At 41.5% G+C, this 19175-nt stretch overlaps 1 protein-coding gene across 2 annotated transcripts in view; it reads right to left on the bottom strand.

Annotated features, from left to right (window-relative positions):
* FBXW8 (F-box and WD repeat domain containing 8) overlaps positions 1 to 19175 on the bottom strand; it is a 115860-nt gene that overhangs the window by 73674 nt on the left and 23011 nt on the right. For both annotated transcript variants that reach the window (XM_061169834.1, XM_061169835.1), the window contains 2 exons: positions 14456 to 14620; positions 10650 to 10738 (listed from right to left, as the gene is read on the bottom strand). In XM_061169834.1, the coding sequence (XP_061025817.1) occupies positions 10650 to 10738; positions 14456 to 14620 (254 nt within the window). The remainder of the gene's footprint in view (positions 1 to 10649; positions 10739 to 14455; positions 14621 to 19175) is intronic.

The raw sequence follows: 19175 nt of genomic DNA, 5'->3' as shown, positions 1-19175 counted from the left end.
GGGCAGATGCAAAGGTGCCGCCTACACATGCTTCACAGGTGATGTGGGAGCACATATGGGATGGTTGGTAAAACTTCACGCTCTACAGGACCATCCTCATACCATCCTCAGCCATCCCCAAAGTCACAAGTCTATTCTGATCAAGTACTCACAGCAGCCAAAAGGAGCCTTGTTATGAGGCCTCAGGCCAGGAACAGCAAATGGTTTCATTTGTGTGTCAAATCCAATAAATCAGTAGTGGCTGCCTACCGCCCTGTGTTGAGAAGGATTCTGAAGCTGTATTCCATCCAACTCACCAGAAAAATAAATGCTGTAACGGATTTTTCATGCCCATCGTTGGTTTGGGAGTGAGGAGCCACAGAATCTATGCAAGTCACTTGCATCCTTACTCCATACAAAACTCTGCCTGGGGACTTCCCTGGTGATCCAGTGGTTAAGACTCCATGCTCCCAATGCAGGGGGCCCGGGTTCGATCCCTGGTCGGAGAACTAGATCCCTAATGCCACAACTAAAGGAGCCTGCGTGCCGCAACTAAGACCTGGTGCAGCCAAATAAATAAATAAATAAATAAATAAAAACTCTGCCTGGCCAACTCCTAGTCATCCCTTCCAGACCCAACTGAGAAGTCACTTCTCAGGAGAAACCCCGCCTGACTTGGAGCCTACACTAGGTGCCTCTCCCCAGTCAGTGTGTTATGGTGTCCGCTCTTCCCCTACCCTAACCTCTCTCACACTGTCCTGTAAACACCTGTAACTGTATCCCTTTGGCCTATGAGCAAGGGATGTGTACCCCTCCCCTCAGCAAGGAATGTGTCTGCAGTATTCATCTGTGCTTAGTACATACTGAATGAACGATTCTGACTTAAACTCAGAAGATGGAAGTGGTTTAAAGCCTACAAAGCAATTAGGCAGAGACCCCCTAGAAGTGCAGTGCCCACATTTCAAGAAACGTTTATGCCCTTAACACGCAGAGGTTTTAGGAGCTAGTCACACATACTCCATACTTTCTTTAGTAATATCAAAGATTACAAATCAATGAAAGCAAGAGTATTTACTGTTTTCTGTGAAACATGACTGTGTTGTATTATGCAATTAACAAAATGAACTCAATCCCACGGTGCAGTCTTTCTGTGGAAATGCACTACTACAAACATCAAGTGCAGCTTAAGATGCATCAATTGAAAAATAATGAACATCTTAATGGACCTTACGAGATCCATGCACTACACACTTAAAACTGTTTTCCATACATCTTGGTTAATCACAATCAATGGAGTCAGAGTCAATGATGATTATGCAGAGTTACTGTAGCTGTGGCCCTTCCCATTATTCCTTGGAGAACCAGAGATGGATAAATGCAGTCATGAGTTCACCAGTATTTATTAAGGATATTCTGGAGCTCCTTCATTAAGGATATAATAAATGTAAAGCTCTCCTCTGGTCTCTTATCAATATCTTACCTCAGACTTATTTACCAGAAAAGCATGTATACCTCACAGCAGAAAAAAAATAAATAAAAGTATTTATAAAAAGAGGTCCCTAACGGGTAATGATCGAATTCCTTATGGGAAACAATCCAATGTTATAATAAGCAGCAGCACAAAATCTATATAACGCAAGGCTGAAAGGAACTGCCAAGAGAAAAAGTTTTTTAAAAAGGAGAAAGACAGAAATCTATATAACGCAAGGTTGAAAGGAACTGCCAAGAGGAAAAGTTTTTTAAAAAGGAGAAAGACAGAAAGCAAGTCCTTAGTAAGTATAAATATGGGGCGACATTTATCTAATGCAATTTTTATCACCAATCTGTATTTACAAAGCATCTGTTATCATCTCAAGAGCCTCAAAGTAATCCTAGGTATTATCCATTTTTATACATTCACATGAAGCTAGCAGAGTATTATAAACACCATCCTTGAGGTCCTTAGCTCCTGAATAGCAAGTGTTGTAAAATTCCGGGCAAATACACACTATTTCAGATCAAAGCCATACTTTGGCATGGTACATGGTCAATACAAAGGCACTTTTTTTTTTTTAAACATCTTTATTGGAGTATAATTGTTTTACAATGGTGTGTTAGTTTCTGCTTTATAACAAAGTAAATCAGTTATACATATACATATGTTCCCATATCTCTTCCCTCTTGCATCTCCCTCCCTCCCACCCTCCCTATCCCACACCTCTAGGTGGTCACAAAGCAGATCTGATCTCCCTGTGCTATGCAGTTGCTTCCCACTAGCTATCTATTTTACGTTTGGTAGTGATATGTCCATGCCACTCTCTCTCTTTGTCACATCTTACCCTTCCCTCTCCCCATATCCTCAAGTCCATTCTCTAGTAGGTCTGTGTCTTTATTCCCATCTTGCCACTAGGTTCTTCATGACCTTTTTTTTTTTCTTAGATTCCATATACATATGTATTAGCATACTGTATTTGTTTTTCTCTTTCTGACTTACTTCACTCTGTATGACAGACTCTAACTCCATCCACCTCACTACAAATAACTCCATTTCGTATCTTTTTATGGCTGAGTAATATTCCATTGTACATATGTGCCACATCTTCTTTATCCATTCATCTGATGATGGACACTTAGGTTGCTTCCATGTCCTTGCTACTGTAAATAGAGCTGCAATGAACATTTTGGTACATGACTCTTTTTGAATTATGGTTTTCTCAGGGTATATGCCCAGTAGTGGGATTGGTGGGTTGTATGGTAGTTCTATTTTTAGTTTTTTAAGGAACCTCCATACTGTTCTCCATAGTGGCTGTATCAATTTACATTCCAACCAACAGTGCAAGAGGGTTCCCTTTTCTCCACACCCTCTCCAGCATTTACTGTTTCTAGATTTTTTGATGATGGCCATTCTGACTGGTGTAAGATGATACCTCATTGTAGTTTTGATTTGCATTTCTCTAATGATTAATGATGTTGAGCATTCTTTCATGTGTTTGTTGGCAATCTGTATATCTTCTTTGGAGAAATGTCTATTTAGGTCTCCTGCCCATTTTTGGATTGGGTTGTTTGTTTTTTTGTTATTGAGCTGCATGAGCTGCTTGTAAATCTTGGAGATTAATCCTTTGTCAGTTGCTTCATTTGCAAATATTTTCTCCCATTCTGAGGGTTGTCTTTTGGTCTTGTTTATGGTTTCCTTTGCTGTGCAAAAGCTTTTAAGTTTCATTAGGTCCCATTTGTTTATTTTTGTTTTTATTTCCATTTCTCTAGGAGCTGGGTCAGAAAGGATCTTGCTGTGATTTATGTCATAGAGTGTTCTGCCTATGTTTTCCTCTAAGAGTTTGATAGTGTCTGGCCTTACATTTAGGTCTTTAATCCATTTTGAGTTTATTTTTGTGTATGGTGTTAGGGAGTGTTCTAATTTCATACTTTTACATGTACCTGTCCAGTTTTCCCAGCACCACTTATTGAAGAGGCTGTCTTTTCTCCACTGTATATGCTTGCCTCCTTTATCAAAGATAAGGTGACCATATGTGCATGGGTTTATCTCTGGGCTTTCTATCCTGTTCCATTGATCTATATTTCTGTTTTTGTGCCAGTACCAAACTGTCTTGATTACTGTAGCTTTGTAGTATAGTCTGAAGTCAGGGAGCCTAATTTCTCCAGCTCCATTTTTCATTCTCAAGATTGCTTTGGCTATTTGGGGTCTTTTGTGTTTCCATACAAATTGTGAAATTTTTTGTTCTAGTTCTGTGAAAAATGCCAGTGGTAGTTTGATAGGGATTGCATTGAATCTGTAGATTGCTTTGGGTAGTAGAGTCATTTTCACAATGTTGATTCTTCCAATCCAAGAACATGGTATATCTCTCCATCTATTTGTATCATCTTTAATTTCTTTCATCAGTGTCTTATAATTTTCTGCATACAGGTCTTTTGTCTCCTTAGGTAGGTTTATTCCTAGATATTTTATTCTTTTTGTTGCAATGGTAAATGGGAGTGTTTTCTTAATTTCACTTTCAGATTTTTCATCATTAGTGTATAGGAATGCAAGAGATTTCTGTGCATTAATTTTGTATCCTGCGACTTTACCAAATTCATTGATTAGCTCTAGTAGTTTTCTGGTAGCATCTTTAGGATTCTCTATGTATAGTATCATGTCATCTGCAAACAGTGACAGCTTTACTTCTTCTTTTCCGATTTGGATTCCTTTTATTTCTTTTTCTTCTCTGATTGCTGTGGCTAAAACGTCCAAAACTATGTTGAATAATAGTGGTGAGAGTGGGCAACCTTGTCTTGTTCCTGATCTTAGTGGAAACGGTTTCAGTTTTTCACCATTGAAGACAATGTTGGCTGTGGGTTTGTCATATATGGCCTTTATTATGTTGAGGAAAGTTCCCTCTATGCCTACTTTCTGCAGGGCTTTTATCATAAATGGGTGTTGAATTTTGTCAAAAGCTTTCTCTGCATCTATTGAGATGATCATATGGTTTTTCTCCTTCAGTTTGTTAATATGGTGTATCACGTTGATTGATTTGCGTATATTGAAGAATCCTTGCATTCCTGGAATAAACCCCACTTGATCGTGGTGTATGATCCTTTTAATGTGCTGTTGGATTCTGTTTGCTAGTATTTTGTTGAGGATTTTTGCATCTATGTTCATCAGTGATATTGGCCTGTAGTTTTCTTTCTTTGTGACATCTCTGTCTGGTTTTGGTATCAGGGTGATGGTGGCCTCGTAGAATGAGTTGGGGAGTGTTCCTCCCTCTGCAATTTTTTGGAAGAGTTTGAGAAGGATAGGTGTTAGCTCTTCTCTAAATGTTTGATAGAATTCGCCTGTGAAGCCATCTGGTCCTGGGCTTTTGTTTGTTGGAAGATTTTTAATCACAGTCTCAATTTCAGTGCTTGTGATTGGTCTGTTCATATTTTCTATTTCTTCCTGGTTCAGTCTCGGCAGGTTGTGCATTTCTAAGAATTTGTCCATTTCTTCCAGGTTGTCCATTTTATTGGCATAGAGTTGCTTGTAGTAATCTCTCATGATCGTTTGTATTTCTGCAGTGTCAGTTGTTACTTCTCCTTTTTCATTTCTAATTCTATTGATTTGAGTCTTCTCCCAAAGGCACATTTTTAATTACTGGGAAAAGTGGAGAAAAAATGGCTAAAAGCAAGATATTTCAAGTTACCTTAGACACATGCCTATGTCTGAACTATTATTTTCCAACAGTTCTTAATTACAAACAATGATAACATTCCAATAAAGCGTCAATAGGCAAAGTGAACCAACCAGAGATTCAGACACCAAATTTTACATATATAAACTGGAAGCTCAAAATCTTGCTTCATGTCTACATAAGACTGGCAACCCTCTCGACTTTGTCCAGGTTGTGACAGACAGAGCTCTAGTAAGGATAAAAGCCAGAACGACAGCCAGAGGTCACTTGGCTGCTAGAGACGTGTGGGCGGTTTTGCTTGGTGTCACTTGTCTCAGAGGGAACGGTGATGGAGGAAATGCAGGAGACCAAGTAGGACAACTGAGTACTTTTCAGGGAAAGAAGACAGCTAGCACTTGGTGACATTAGACGATCCAGTTTTCCCTCCAACCACACTTGACAGAGAAGAAACATGGATACACAGTCACTGTTCCTTCCAGTCAAGGCAGGAGTTGCACCCTAAAAAGGCAGATCACCACAGCAGAAAACGGAAGGAGAGGCATTTAGGAGTGTTGAAAAAACCTTGACACAAAGAGGGGGCTTGATGTTTTTGAAAACCAAAACATGGGGGGGGGCAGGGAATGGTCCTCTAATGTGAATAGTGTGCTTTCTTAGGCAAACTGAAACGCTTCAGACTTATGAATCTTAAGTAACAGTGAGGAGGGACTTTATTGCAAAACACCACCATACTCCTGGGCATCTGATAAAAGCTTCTCGTGAGCTAATAGCTTAATGGTTAGCAGAGCTGGCACAAGGCTCCCAATGAGCCCCCCGCTTGACTTTCTCCCGCAAGTTTTACCCGAGATGCTCTCCTTCACTAGATGGCAGTAAAGCGAATATATTCCTGGCAAATTATACCTCGACCTACATCTCAGGTTATAATGTGACCTTCTGAACTCATGATGTCATCTGTTTTCAACACCCTTAACTCCCAGAGTGCAACTGCGGAGAAAGAGGACAGTCTAGGCCTCACAAAACAGGACGGGGATACCGTCATAGCCTCATCCCTTCTAGTCTTTTCCCTCAATGATAAACGTATAATTTGAGAGACATTCTAAAATTCTCGGAGCTCTCACCACAAACAAAAACAAAGAAACAAACACCATGCTTCCTAATCACTTATTATCAACCAACTTTCTAGATAACATCTCTTCTTCTAAATCCAAGGAAGGCACACACTAAACCTCACCGCATTTCAGGAACTCTACCAGATCACAAAGAAAACACAGAGGCTGAGCTCTGAGAGAAAGAGACAGGTGGCTTATCGCAGAGACTGGTGGCTTCTCAGCACAAGTTATTCTCAGGTTAAAGAAATGGGAAATTTTAGCCAGAAAAAATCAAAGTAAAGGTTGTATCTGAATTACATACTTAGTCACCGTTGAAGGAACTTCCACTTACCTGACCAGCAAAGAAAACAACTGTTTCTGGTATTTTCTGGGATGCTGCATGTCACTGCTAAGTGGCCACATGACACCACAGAGAGGCACGAGGAAGGGCCAGAATAAGAGTTTGGTAAGTCAAAGATGCGGTAAGGAGGCTCAGAGAGTGCAGGGTCTCAGCAGTGCAAGGAGTTTTCCTTCTATGCATACCTTCCCCAAAGTTTCCTCGGTGCTGGGACTGGTGTTAGGCTCTGAGGTTACAAACATGCTTAATACATGGCCCCCACCACTTTAAGACACTACAGTCAACAAGATCAAACTCTTGATCTTGATCTTTATTTGTGGCACTGACCGAAAAAAAGGAAGGTGCACTCAGGAGACGGGGTTTGAGGGATGGTTTAGAGACTTCAAGGCAAAAGTTCAATGGGAAAGGAGTTGAGGATTATGAAGGCATTTTAAAATAATTTCTTTTTTTAAATTTTTTGGCTGTGCCACACGGCATTCAGGATCCTAGTTCCCCACCCATGGATCGAACCCGTGCCCCCTGCAGTGGTAGCGCAGAGTCTTAACCACTGGACTGCCAGGGAAGTCCCTAAAATAATTTCTTAATCTGGAAAAAATAAAAATCCATCCGCCTAAATCCAGTAATTAAAATATGTATTAAAAAACAGGCAGAAAAATAAACAGTACACACCAAAAACCACAACAGGAATTGTGGTAGCATGCTGGGATTTAGATGGATTTCTCTTCTCCACTTTCTAATAGTTTTGCAAAGACAATGTGGTTTTACTACTGTTTTCATTTTTAACAGAAAGGAAAGGTCCATACATGCCATAAAAGAAACCAAAGCGATGCTATAATAGCCAAGCCGTCAGAGTAGTGAGCGAGGGCTGGAGAAGGCAGCGCTGGGGCCCAGGCGCTATGCACGCCCCCTGCAGAAGCACCGCGGGGTAGGCAGGGCACGGGTGCCAGCCCCACTCCCCGGACCTTGCTGAGCCTCAGCTACCTCACCCAGAATGAGCGTTTCGGAAGAGAATCTCTAAGTTCCTTCCGGGTTTCAAGTTGTATGATTCTAAGTTGAAAAAAACTAAGAAATCGGAGAACAGACAAAAGAAATTAGGAATTCCTCCAGCTTCCCACGTAACGTGTAGTATACAGGTGGGGGGAAGGGAGTCTATCAAAAGTTAATGCTTTTTTTCAGACTAAAAAAAATGTATTAGTACTACAGAGCATTTAATGAAATATTATATATCACCTCTAGTTTTAAAAGATGTTTACAAATTGACTGAAAAAAAAATACATGGCTGTAAAGTTAAGACAAAAATGTTTAGGTGAAGCCTCAAGGCCGCGTGATTAGCTGCCCTATAAGCTGCAGATAATCACTCCTCCGGGAGGCGTGAGGAGGATAGATGCTGGGGTGGAGCAGCAATGAGGGTTAGTAGGCTAGCGCCCCATGGAACCTGTGGGAGGAGGCAAGGCTTGAGCTGGGCGTGAAAAAACGGGGACTGGGTTTCTTTTGGGGGTAATGAAAACGTTCTAGAATTAGATAATGTTGGGCAGTTACACAACCTTGTGAATATACTAAAAATCACTGACCTACACAATTAAAAAGGGTGGATTTCATGGTATGGAAATTGCATCTCAAGTTAAAAAAAGACATGGTCAGAGGTAACTAGGACAGTGTGGGGGGGAAAAACCAAAGGTGCCCTGGGAAGAGTAATGAGGAAAAAGGGAGGTTGGAAACAAATTTCAAAGGCTCCAAACATCAGGAAAAGGTCATTGGAAAACTATCACCCATGAGATAGGAAGGGAAGCAAACACTCATGGACAAGAGTGAAAGATCAAAAGCTTTGAGAATAATGTCTGTTTCCTCTGCTGGAAAAACAAGCCTCAGGTAAGAGGCGTCCAGGTCCTTTCACTGGACGGGGACTGGAGTGTGTCTGAGTTTCCGAGTGAATGAGCACTTGAAGGGTGCCCTGGTTCTATGCGCAGAAGAGTAAGGCAGAACCAAGACTGGGTTCGCGCTAAGGTTAAGTGTGATACAAATTAGTCTAAGCCTAAGCAATGCAGCTCCAAACCAGGAACATTTACACAAAGGGACTGAAAAGCTGGGAAGAAGCTGGGGCAAGATTCTGCAACATAATCTTCATCAATTATATAAAACACATTTAACAGGTTTAAATGCAAAAATGTCACATCGGTTAGCTGCAGATATAAAAAAACTAAGCATCCGAACAGATCCTACTTGTGTAAAAAAATAGAGAAAAAGGAAGGGAATAAGAAAAATAGGAGAAATGCAAGAGAAGTAAAAGAGAAGGAAATGGTGAGATGGCCACTGTCTCTTTAAGAAGCTCCTTGGAGATACATAACTGCAGAAAGCCTGGTGAATACAACATTGATTGGGAATGAGGTAACCACAAACACCGCTGTCTCAAATGAAAAGGGATTCAAGACCTGACCCAGAAAACAAGCATCGTAACCACCAGATAAAATTTTAATGATAAACACAAAATGCTCTATATACAAGCAAGATTGAAGTATCTGATGCTAGGCCATAAACGTAAGGTTCTCTTAGAAAGAGGGGCCATGAGGAGCCTCTCTGACCCACAGATCAAGTTTCATCTTATCGATCCACTAAACTCTGCCATCGCTTTGCTTTGTGCTGGCATAATCTGTAATGCTGAGCAGGCCTCGAGGGGACGGAGAGGCAGGAAAAGAAGGACTGGCATCTGGACTAGTGGCCAGGCTGCCTTTTGCGAGGTCCACGTCCAGATAAGAAATTCATAATTGGCTTTCGAGAATCGTCTCCCTTATTTCTAATTCCTTTTATGACTCTCTCAGTTCCATCTCAATGGTCTGTCCTCAAAGGCCTCTGACACACCAGGAGACCTCTTTAAGCTAGAATGATCCCAGTCCCTTTGGGAGTTATTGAGGAATCTCAGAATTAGCAGGTGAAAAGGATCTTACCTAGCATGAGCTCTCAGGCCCATACTTGAGCAATGAGGGGCAGAAGCCTAGAGCCACACTGATAACTGAATGGACAAAATTCTAGATTTCTGTTCCATTAATTTTTCTAAAAGTAATAGTTCTATAGCACTCCCAAGAAGGGTATTTACTGGCCTCGAAATCATGGCCAGTAAAACACAAGCTAATGGAAAGTGTTCCTCCTAAGGCTTATCTTGTTTGAAGCAAAGTACTTTTACATAGGTACTACGGACCACAAAATATTAAAATAATCTGACTCTTGGAAATTTCAATTAAGGAATGCTTCTGAAGGAAAGAGTTTTCTTTAAAGAAAAAGGCTCTCCTACTACTAAGCTGTTAAGTCCAAGGTTTGTTTTAGTTTGCTCCTCCAGGTAGAAACCTCTTTTGGGTGTCTCACTCTGAAGTCAATCCAGACTCAGAAGTTTAAGTGTCTTGGTCTCTATGGCATTAAGTACACAATGTGAGACTCTAGTTCAAGACATCTTGTTAATCCAAGAAGAAAGTTATCTTCTTATTATACCTTAAAGAAACACATAAAAACATCTCTGTAATAAAATATGAAGAATTCATGAAAGTGGTTTTTGGAACAGAAGCCAAAGGAATTTACAGAAGTTAAAATTAAATTTCTCGGCAATGGAGACAAACAAAAAGCCTATTTCAGGACAAGTTAACTGCAAATACAAACTGTGTGGTGGGGAAGGAAGATTACCTGTGGCCACAGCCCTTCCTCATAATAAAGGTTTCAGAACAAGAGATCAAGAACAGCACCTGTTTCTGCCAACACTTATTATTCTTGCTTGACTTTTTTGTCTTCATAAAATACAAACTGTTTGCCTTAATGAAAATCTAACAGAACATGCCATAAGAGTGATTTAAAAGCTCAAAAGATATATTGACACAAATGGATTACAGAGCCGCTCCACACCACTCGCTTCTCACCACTAGCTTCAGAGCTCTCAACTACTGGAGGATAGAGTCATGGAGACCGCCCATCTCCACGAGGGCTGTAAGTGGGAAGGCACGCACTCCCAAGGGAGAATAAGGTGGCTGGGACGCAGAGGGTGGTCCATGAAAAGTGAAAGACCTTAGGATGAAGAATATTAACTGAAAAACTGTTTTCGCTTACCCAGCAATGACAACACCATCGTGAGAATGCACATCACATAAAACTGCGTCAGGAATGTGTTCCAGCTCACTCACGGCGCCTTTGCGATTCTGCATAAGAAAAGGTGGTGCAGTTTATACTATTCTCTGGATAGCCTGGAGACAAAGCATTTCACTCTCAACTACATTCATGGCAGATTTTTTACGGTATGGACTGTGTCCATAGTTATCAAGACATTGGAAAGGACAAAGACAACTAATATGTTAAGCTATGTATTTATGAGCTACAAACACACTGAATGAAACTACTGGGCACGGGATGTGCGAGACGCTGCCCCCGTCCTTGAGGGGATTACAGGATGTTAACCACTCTACTCCGCAGTGGGCTGCTAGTGAAGAAATGTATAAAGTGTATTTAAAAAGTTCAGTTCAGAGGAGAGAAAGTAGTTAATGGTATTTTACCTGTTAACACCCCTTATAAATGCTCTCAGAATAAAATGAAAAAGTATATACAACAAGATAAAAATCAGGATGGGGAAAAGAAAAGACATTGTTTCTGATTGAGAGGTCAGAGGTTCATGGAAATGGTTATTTAAAGGAAACCCTAAAACCCGTAACACAGTTGCTCCTGAGGAGGGAACTAGGTGGTAGGTGGAGAGAGGTGCGAGGGAGATGTATTTTCCAGTATATGCCCTTTTATGACTTTTGATTTACTGCATCACGATTGTTTATTTATTGATTCAAAATATATATAAATAAAATAATTATTTTTAAAATAAAGGGAATCTTGAAGAATAGAAAGTATTTACATGTGGGATGTTGGGAAGGGCAGGACAGTTAAGCCAAAAAGCAAGCATGAATAAAGGTATTCAAGAATACCAAGCCATCAAAAAATATATACACATAACTGAATTGCTTTGCTGTACACCTGTAACAATATTGTAAGTCAACTATATACTTCAATTAAAAAAAAAATACCAAGCCATCCATAATTTCAACTTTGCTGTACCAGCACAAGGATTAGAAATAGTGTGTGTAAGTGGCAAGCACAGTTCTTAGCACACAGCAGGTTTTCAATAAATGGTAGTTACTATTACTATTTATATTATTAGGAGACAGATGATGACATCCGTTCCATTAAAACCAACGTTTATTAAGCAGCTGTACTCCAGGCACTCTGCAAGACGATCTGCATGGTGATCTCACTGAACTTGAGGACCAAGTCCAAGGCTGAGGGACACAACTGGACACATCCAAGTGGGGCTGTCCTGCTAGTGGAGACATGGGGATGGAAGGGCAGGACTTGAGAATCATCTGTTCGAGGGCCACAGCCAAAATGACAAGAACAGCAAAGCTCTTTTGAGGGACAAGCTATTGAAAGAAAAGGAGAGGGCCTGTGTGCTCATGTCCTCCACTAAGTTTCGTCACGTGGCTTCCTCCCCATCAAGGGCTCCAACCCCACACTGGTATTCTGGATTAGAGAGATCCTAGAATGCCACAGTGAAATGAGTGTATGCAAACACCAGGGAAAGGAACATCATTTGCACGCTGGCTCTGAACTGCAGGTCCAGGTAAGTTCCTGCATTCACAGGTCATCCCCTGTGTGGAAGTACTGAGAACCCTGGGGTCCCTTCTCAGCTTCCTCAAACACCAACCTAGGAGATGCCAAACCAAATCACCTTCCCAACCCATCCTGAGGTTGACCATGAATAGCACCAAACCACAGCATCTGCGTGCCAAGGCCAGTGCTAACTGAGCAGCAGACACAGGCCACGCCCTGTGGGAGGAGTGTTAGATATATCATTAGACAGTCATCCTCACGATGGCTCAAAGAGCACAGCTACTCTCAGCTCCACATTAGAGATGAGAAAGCAGAGGCACACAAAGGGAAAGCATCTTGCTCTGCACTACCTTTCATGTTTTCGTAAGAATTCCTTTCATTCTAGAATCACAAGAATCCCATCACTACAGTTAATGCAAGAATGGTCATTTGACATTTTTCTTCTGTAGTCCTCACAGGTAACAGTGCAGGAAATGGGCCCGAGACACTCCAAAGAGAAGCCTTCCCTCCAGTCTCCCTGCAGTTTGACTCCAGTTCATTCAAGCAACGACCTCTTATTGAGCACTTATCAAACACATGGCTTTGGGCTTGTTGGAGAAAAACAACAAAACAGACGTTCAGTTGAATTGTATGTAATCTGTACACTGGCATTAAGTGCCAGATGCTATGAGGCGGGTCTCTAAACACCTTCACTTCTGCCCCCTCCAGCCTGGATGAGGCGGGTGTACCTGCTTCCCTCCCTAGCTTTCTAATACCAAAGAGGAAACAAAGAACTCAGCTGCTGCTTTCTCTCTTAGAATCTGACATTTATGAATTCGAGCCAGGGTACATGGAATATCTCCAGCTCTCATGCTCACAAATCTCAAAAGTATTCCCCCTTCCTGGACAGAAAGGCCCTAGCAAATGCCTCACTCTCAAGCTTTCCTTAAATTATGGCCCCTTCTGCCAGGGTCAGACCCTCTGCTTTCCGGCCCCCAGCCTGTCTAAGCAGCTTTGGCAAACCCAATGCCTGCTCTCACTTATGTCCTTCACACAGACATAACCAAGCAAATGGGCAAGAGGGCGAGGGGGGCCCTCCACGCGAGTTTATTACCTGGAGTGGATACACAGAGCGGGGCCAGCGGGATTTGTACCTAGTGGTGGGTCTTCATGGCCTAAGGATGGCTATGCTAATCCTCTTTAGAAGGATGGTTCTCAACCAGGGCTGATTTTGCCCTCAGGGGACATTGGACTGGTCTGAAGACTTTTTGGTTGTCAGAGCTGCGGGGAGGAAGAGAATGCTTCTGGCATATACTGGGGAGAGGCTGGACATGCTGCGGAAGATCCTGCAATGCCCAGGACAGCCCTCACCGCAAAGTATCGGTCCCAGATGGCACTAGTGCTGGGGGTTGAGAAACCCGAGTTAGAGGAACACTACTCTTATTAACTTTGCTAGGAACTGTGACGCTGCCCAGATCAAGAGTATCGGTCACTAATCAGGTTATGAGGTGACTGGGGACAGACATGCACATAGGCAATATGTCACTATCAGTAATGAGCAAAAGCTTGTTAATCTCAAAGTCTATTAGGATTGACCTTTACAGGAGGGGAAAGAATACAGTTCTGTCCCTTCCTTCCAACTGAATATCCAGCTACCCAGGTGGGAAGAAAGGGGCACCACACTGCTGTCTCGTCATGCCTTAAACAGCTTTATATAACACTGTTCTTGACAGTTATTTTCTACAGAAACACTGTTCTGTGCAAATTCATAGCTGTGATCTAATATTTCTGTAGAAATTTTGAAGTGATAAATGTTATGGAAGCAAGCCAATAGGTTATGTGAGGGAAGAGAAGACAGTACTTAGAGACGCTTAATAATCTCCCTCTTACATTTACTGGAAATAGCATTTTCAGCCCCTCTTTTGTATTCAGGTGGTGCTTTCTTGGTCCATCCAGGGAGATGGTGACAGTGAACAGGGGCTGCACTGAGCACTACCGCAAAGACCCTGACCATCAGAGGTGAGGCGACTGGCTCCTCAGTCTCGTCCCTCCTCTCCTAGAGGACAACGGGATGCTCCCAAAGAGTGTGCTTGAAGACAAGGGCAGATACTCTATTGGGCAACACGTCACCAACAGCTGAAGGGACGCTCACCATACTCCTCCTCTCTTTGTTTCTGGCAGTTAATCTCAGGATGAAATTGGAAGGACTCGGTGTTTAATCCCAGGCTTGGATTCCTGTGTCCTTGCAGGCTATTCCCCTACAGGTAATGATATTGGCCACTGCCTACCTTCCAGTTGGTTCTTAACATGTGTTCCTTGGCTCGGCACTCTTGGAAGATGAGCTTCCAGCAAGAATAATCGGAGATGCTGCTCTCGGGAAGGTGCCCTTCCTGCTGGCACAGCCTGTACCAGAGTACTTCATCTTCTGCAATCACCTTCCACGTCTTGCTCACCTAAAACAGCAGAAGTGACACAAATGTCAAATTCTGCAATTAGAGAAGTCCCTTGTCATCCAAAAATCAATCAACACCTTTATTACTGCCCTGGGTTTATGGCAGTATAAAATGTCTCATTAACAAAACACTCTGAGGAGAAAAAAAATACAAGCAAATGTTTCCTGTTTTATCTTTCAAGATTTCAAAATTGTTGTACTACCATCTAATATCACATTTTAAACTACTTGGTTAAATTATTTTATACATATATATGTATAAAATATAAAGAGAAAAAAATACACAAATACTTAAAGGCATAAAATACACACTGTAACACGTTAATAGATATAAAATCATACACAGCTTTTCAGAACAGAATCTCTTTACTTTTTACCAATAAGCACTTGTATTTCCATCTTACAGAGCTAGAGACCAATGACCTCTGAAGTAAAGAGCTGTAATAAAATATCCATAACCCAAAACTTCTGGTCATATGAGAAATGCAGATTTATACTATGTGCAAAAACTTAGATTTTAAATGTGTAGATTAAAAAAATTATTTAACAGAAAACTCAAGCAATTATCTAGAATGGTAAGATCTGATATAGAGAAGTTAATGTTATGACTGGACTGAATTTCAAATCCCAACAGTATCCAGAGGAAATGGCCATTTTAGCTATTAGTGCTTTGTCCTCCAACCCTAACTTTGGGGAATGATGGATTTACTTCATCATGGGATAATGTACAAAGCTGGGCAGACTGCCGCACAATGAGAAACTGACCCAGCAGATCAACACGCTCTGGGGTCTGCAACACATGCTGCTTGCCATCCACCCAAAGGCTGAGCCTCACTTCTAATAAAGTAAGAGTCATGACCAGCGGTTCATGGTAACTTGTGCTCCTTAACACTCCCTTGGGGCCACTTCAAGACATCAAATACTCAGACAAGAAGAGAGAACATGAGACAAAGAGAGAGCACACAGCATGTGCATGACAGACTCTCATTACACAAGGGTGCCTCATTTGAGAAATACCGATAGGGAGTTAGCTTCCGGGACTACAGGTTGAAGATCTCCGAAAATCTGCTCCTCCACAAAACCAACAAGAATACTGCCAAAAATTGTCAAAATCAACTTTTTCAGAACTCTAGAAATTAACTAAAGGCTTGCAACATTCTGAGAAGCATTTATTCAAGAAAAATGGCTGAATCTTGGTAAGAATAGCAACCTTTGTATTGTTTTCACTTGCATTAATCCCATCCTCATCCTCTAGCTCCATAGTAGCCTGGAAAACCAACAGCCTCCAACTATAGCAGCTGTAAAAAACCAGCAATCTAGCAGCTCCCAGAGAGGCCAAATGGGTTTATAGCTCTCCAAAAGTACCATCCCCAGAGAACCGTCACTATTTGGCCTGTCTGGCAGCTTGCTAGAAAGCTCTGTTCTCGAGGCTTGTCTTTATCTGATCTGACTTAGATCTAACTCTGTCCTATATCCAGGGCATTTGTCACAAAAAAATAAGGGACAACTGTTTAACAGTGCAGCTGCCTGACGTGGCACTACCAAGTAGGGCTAAAAGGAGGCTAATCAAAAGCCTTCAAAGGAAAACCTGGGGAGTGGGATACCCCATTATAAATATATTCAAAATACTAAAGGAAAGCATATCTAAAGAAATAAACTTATGAGCACAATGTCTCACGAAGTAGAGAATATTGACAAAGAGACAATATTTTATTTTTTTTAAAAGAACCAAACACTGGTGGCACAGTGGTTAAGAATCCACCTGCCAATGCAGGGGACACAGGTTCGAGCCCTGGTCTGGGAAGATCCCACACGCCACGGAGCAACTAAGCCCGTGCGCCACAACTACTGAGCCTGCGCTCTAGAGCCCGCGAGCCACAACTACTGAAGCCTGCGCGCCTAGAGCCTGTGCTCCGCAACAAGAGAAGCCACCGCAATGAGAAGCCCGTGCACCACGACAAAGAATAGCCCCCGCTCGCCACAACTAGAGAAAGCCCGCGTGCAGCAATGAAGACCCAACACACTTAAATAAATAAATAGTAATGAGGTGGATGGAGTTAGAGTCTGTCATACAGAGTGAAGTAAGTCAGAAAGAGAAAAACAAACACAGTATGCTAACACATATATATGGAATCTAAGGAAAAAAAAAAAAAGGCCATGAAGAACCTAGTGGCAAGACGGGAATAAAGACACAGACCTACTAGAGAATGGACTTGAGGATATGGGGAGGGGGAAGGGTAAGATGTGACAGGGTGAGAGAGTGTCATGGACATATATACACTACCAAATGTACAATAGCTAGCTAGTGGGAAGCAGCCGCATAGCACAGGGAGATCAGCTCAGTGCTTTGTGACCACCTAGAGGGGTGGGATGGGGAGGGTGGGAGGGAGGGAGATGCAAGAGGGAAGAGACATAGGAACATATGTATATGTATAACTGATTCACTTTGTTATAAAGCAGAAAGTAACACACCATTGTAAAGCAATTATACTTCAATAAAGATGTTTAAAAAAAAAAAAGACAAAAAAAAAAGAAGGTATATATATATGTATAACTGAGTCACTTTACTATACAGCAGTAATTAAAACACAATTGTAAATCAACTATGCTTCAATAAAATATGATTGAAATTAAAAAAAAATAAAATAAAATAAATAAATAAATTTCTTAAAAAAAAAAAAAGAAGATAGTAATATAGGAAAAGAGCAACAAAAAAGACATACTGACAGCTCCTTAAATGGCTGAAGGCAGTCATCACATTTCCCCTTAGTCACCTCTTCACTGGTCTAAACACACCCATTTTCTCCAATTAATTGTCATAGGACTAGCTCCCCTACCCATAATCTCTGAAATGTACCCTAGTATTTATGCATCTCTGGTGTCCCTCTTCAAAAGTGATACTCAGGACTAAACAATACCCCAGATATAGACTGTCAAGTGCCATGAACAGAAGGATTTCATCAGATACTAATTTGCTACTTCACTTGAAGATACATCCTCATGGTTACAGAACGTATGGTCCAGAGCTTCTGGAGTCCGTTTATTTTATTAAATATTTAAGGCAGACAAAAAGGTATATACTACAAACACCCACGGATACACCACCCTGCTTAAGAAGTATTACCACTAAGCTTAAAACTCCTATGCATCTCTCAGTGTCCATATCCTTTTCTCGCCAACAATAACCTCAGTTTGGTATTTATCAATCATCAGAGTCTTTTTAAATACAAGTTGCAATTAAAGAAAAAAAAAGTCCCCATTTTTTACTCTCACACTATTATGTTTTAAACTTAAATTCTTAACTTTCTAAACTTTCTATCCATTTTAAATCCCAGATCATCGCACATACCCACCCCCAGCATTTAATATCTTTGCATCTCAATTCTGTCATCCACTGTATGTATGCTACTTTTCCTTTACATAAGTCATCTGCAAAATACAGTCTGTGGGGCTTCATGTCTTAATTATTTTAAAAAATTAACCAGGATGGGGCTGAGGACGGAGCCCGTGGCAAACCACTAGAGCCCTCCCCCCAGGCTGACATGGGTCCATTAAGCAGCCCACCCCAGGCACGGCCACAGCATCAGTTACAAATCCACTTAACCACACTGTCATCCCACACTTCTCCATCTTAGCCATAAGGGCATCGGGGAAACAAACCCTCATCTGGTCACAAGTGGTCAGGCAATAAAGAATGGGATAATGACTCAGTAACACTGGAGTTCCAGTTTCGACTAGACAGAACACCATGGTTTTATTTTTAGCATGTTTGGTCCACAGCTGAGCCTGTCCATGACACTGGGTGGTGTCTGTCCATCTGTCTGTGTCAAAGTGAGTCTCAGCACTAGGCAATCATGAAGCACAGATAGGGACAGACCAACATAAGCTGTGACGGAGCCAGGCTACAGCTCAAATAGCCCCAGAGCAGAGTATTTCTCCCACAGGCCCCTGCAATTCAGGGTTAAATAAAGTATAAGGGTGAACACACAGACACCCTCACGGGTTCTCAAAGGCACAAAGTGCTAGCTAACCACACGGCAGTTTACTCTGATCCCTGGGATACATCAGCCCTTTTTTGTAAAAATTATAAAATGTAAAATTTTGTAGAATTTATGAAATGTAACTACTAGATGAAAGACCCAGACTCATTATTTCACTACACAGACCAGCACTTCCCAAAGCAAATTCAATAGAATAGCAGCTCCTTAGGATATTAATAAGTTACTTTAAAAAAGGATTCCATGGTCACACGAGTTTGGAGAACACTGGTTTAAACAAAACTAAGCAGGACTCTTCACTGCAGAACTTCTCAGAGCTTTTAACAGACTGACATGTGTTGCATATCTCTAAGAAGGAAATATAAGAGGCTGCATTCCTGGAACTTATCTGGCTCCTGAACTCTTCTTACAAGGAGTGTCTCAAAAGCCCAGTGTCTTCCAGAAGACACCTTACAGAACATTGATATGGGTATCAGTCAGTCAATTAAAACATATGTTGGGCACCAACTGTATGCGGGCACTAAGGCCAGCAATTCTTATCCACTTTCCACCTCAACC

Source organism: Eubalaena glacialis, chromosome 15 (genome assembly GCF_028564815.1).
Source record: "Eubalaena glacialis isolate mEubGla1 chromosome 15, mEubGla1.1.hap2.+ XY, whole genome shotgun sequence".
In the NCBI taxonomy this organism is placed as follows: Eukaryota; Metazoa; Chordata; class Mammalia; order Artiodactyla; family Balaenidae; genus Eubalaena; species Eubalaena glacialis.
The sequence above is the reverse complement of the archived record's forward strand: the minus strand, read 5'-3'. Positions and strand labels throughout refer to the sequence as shown.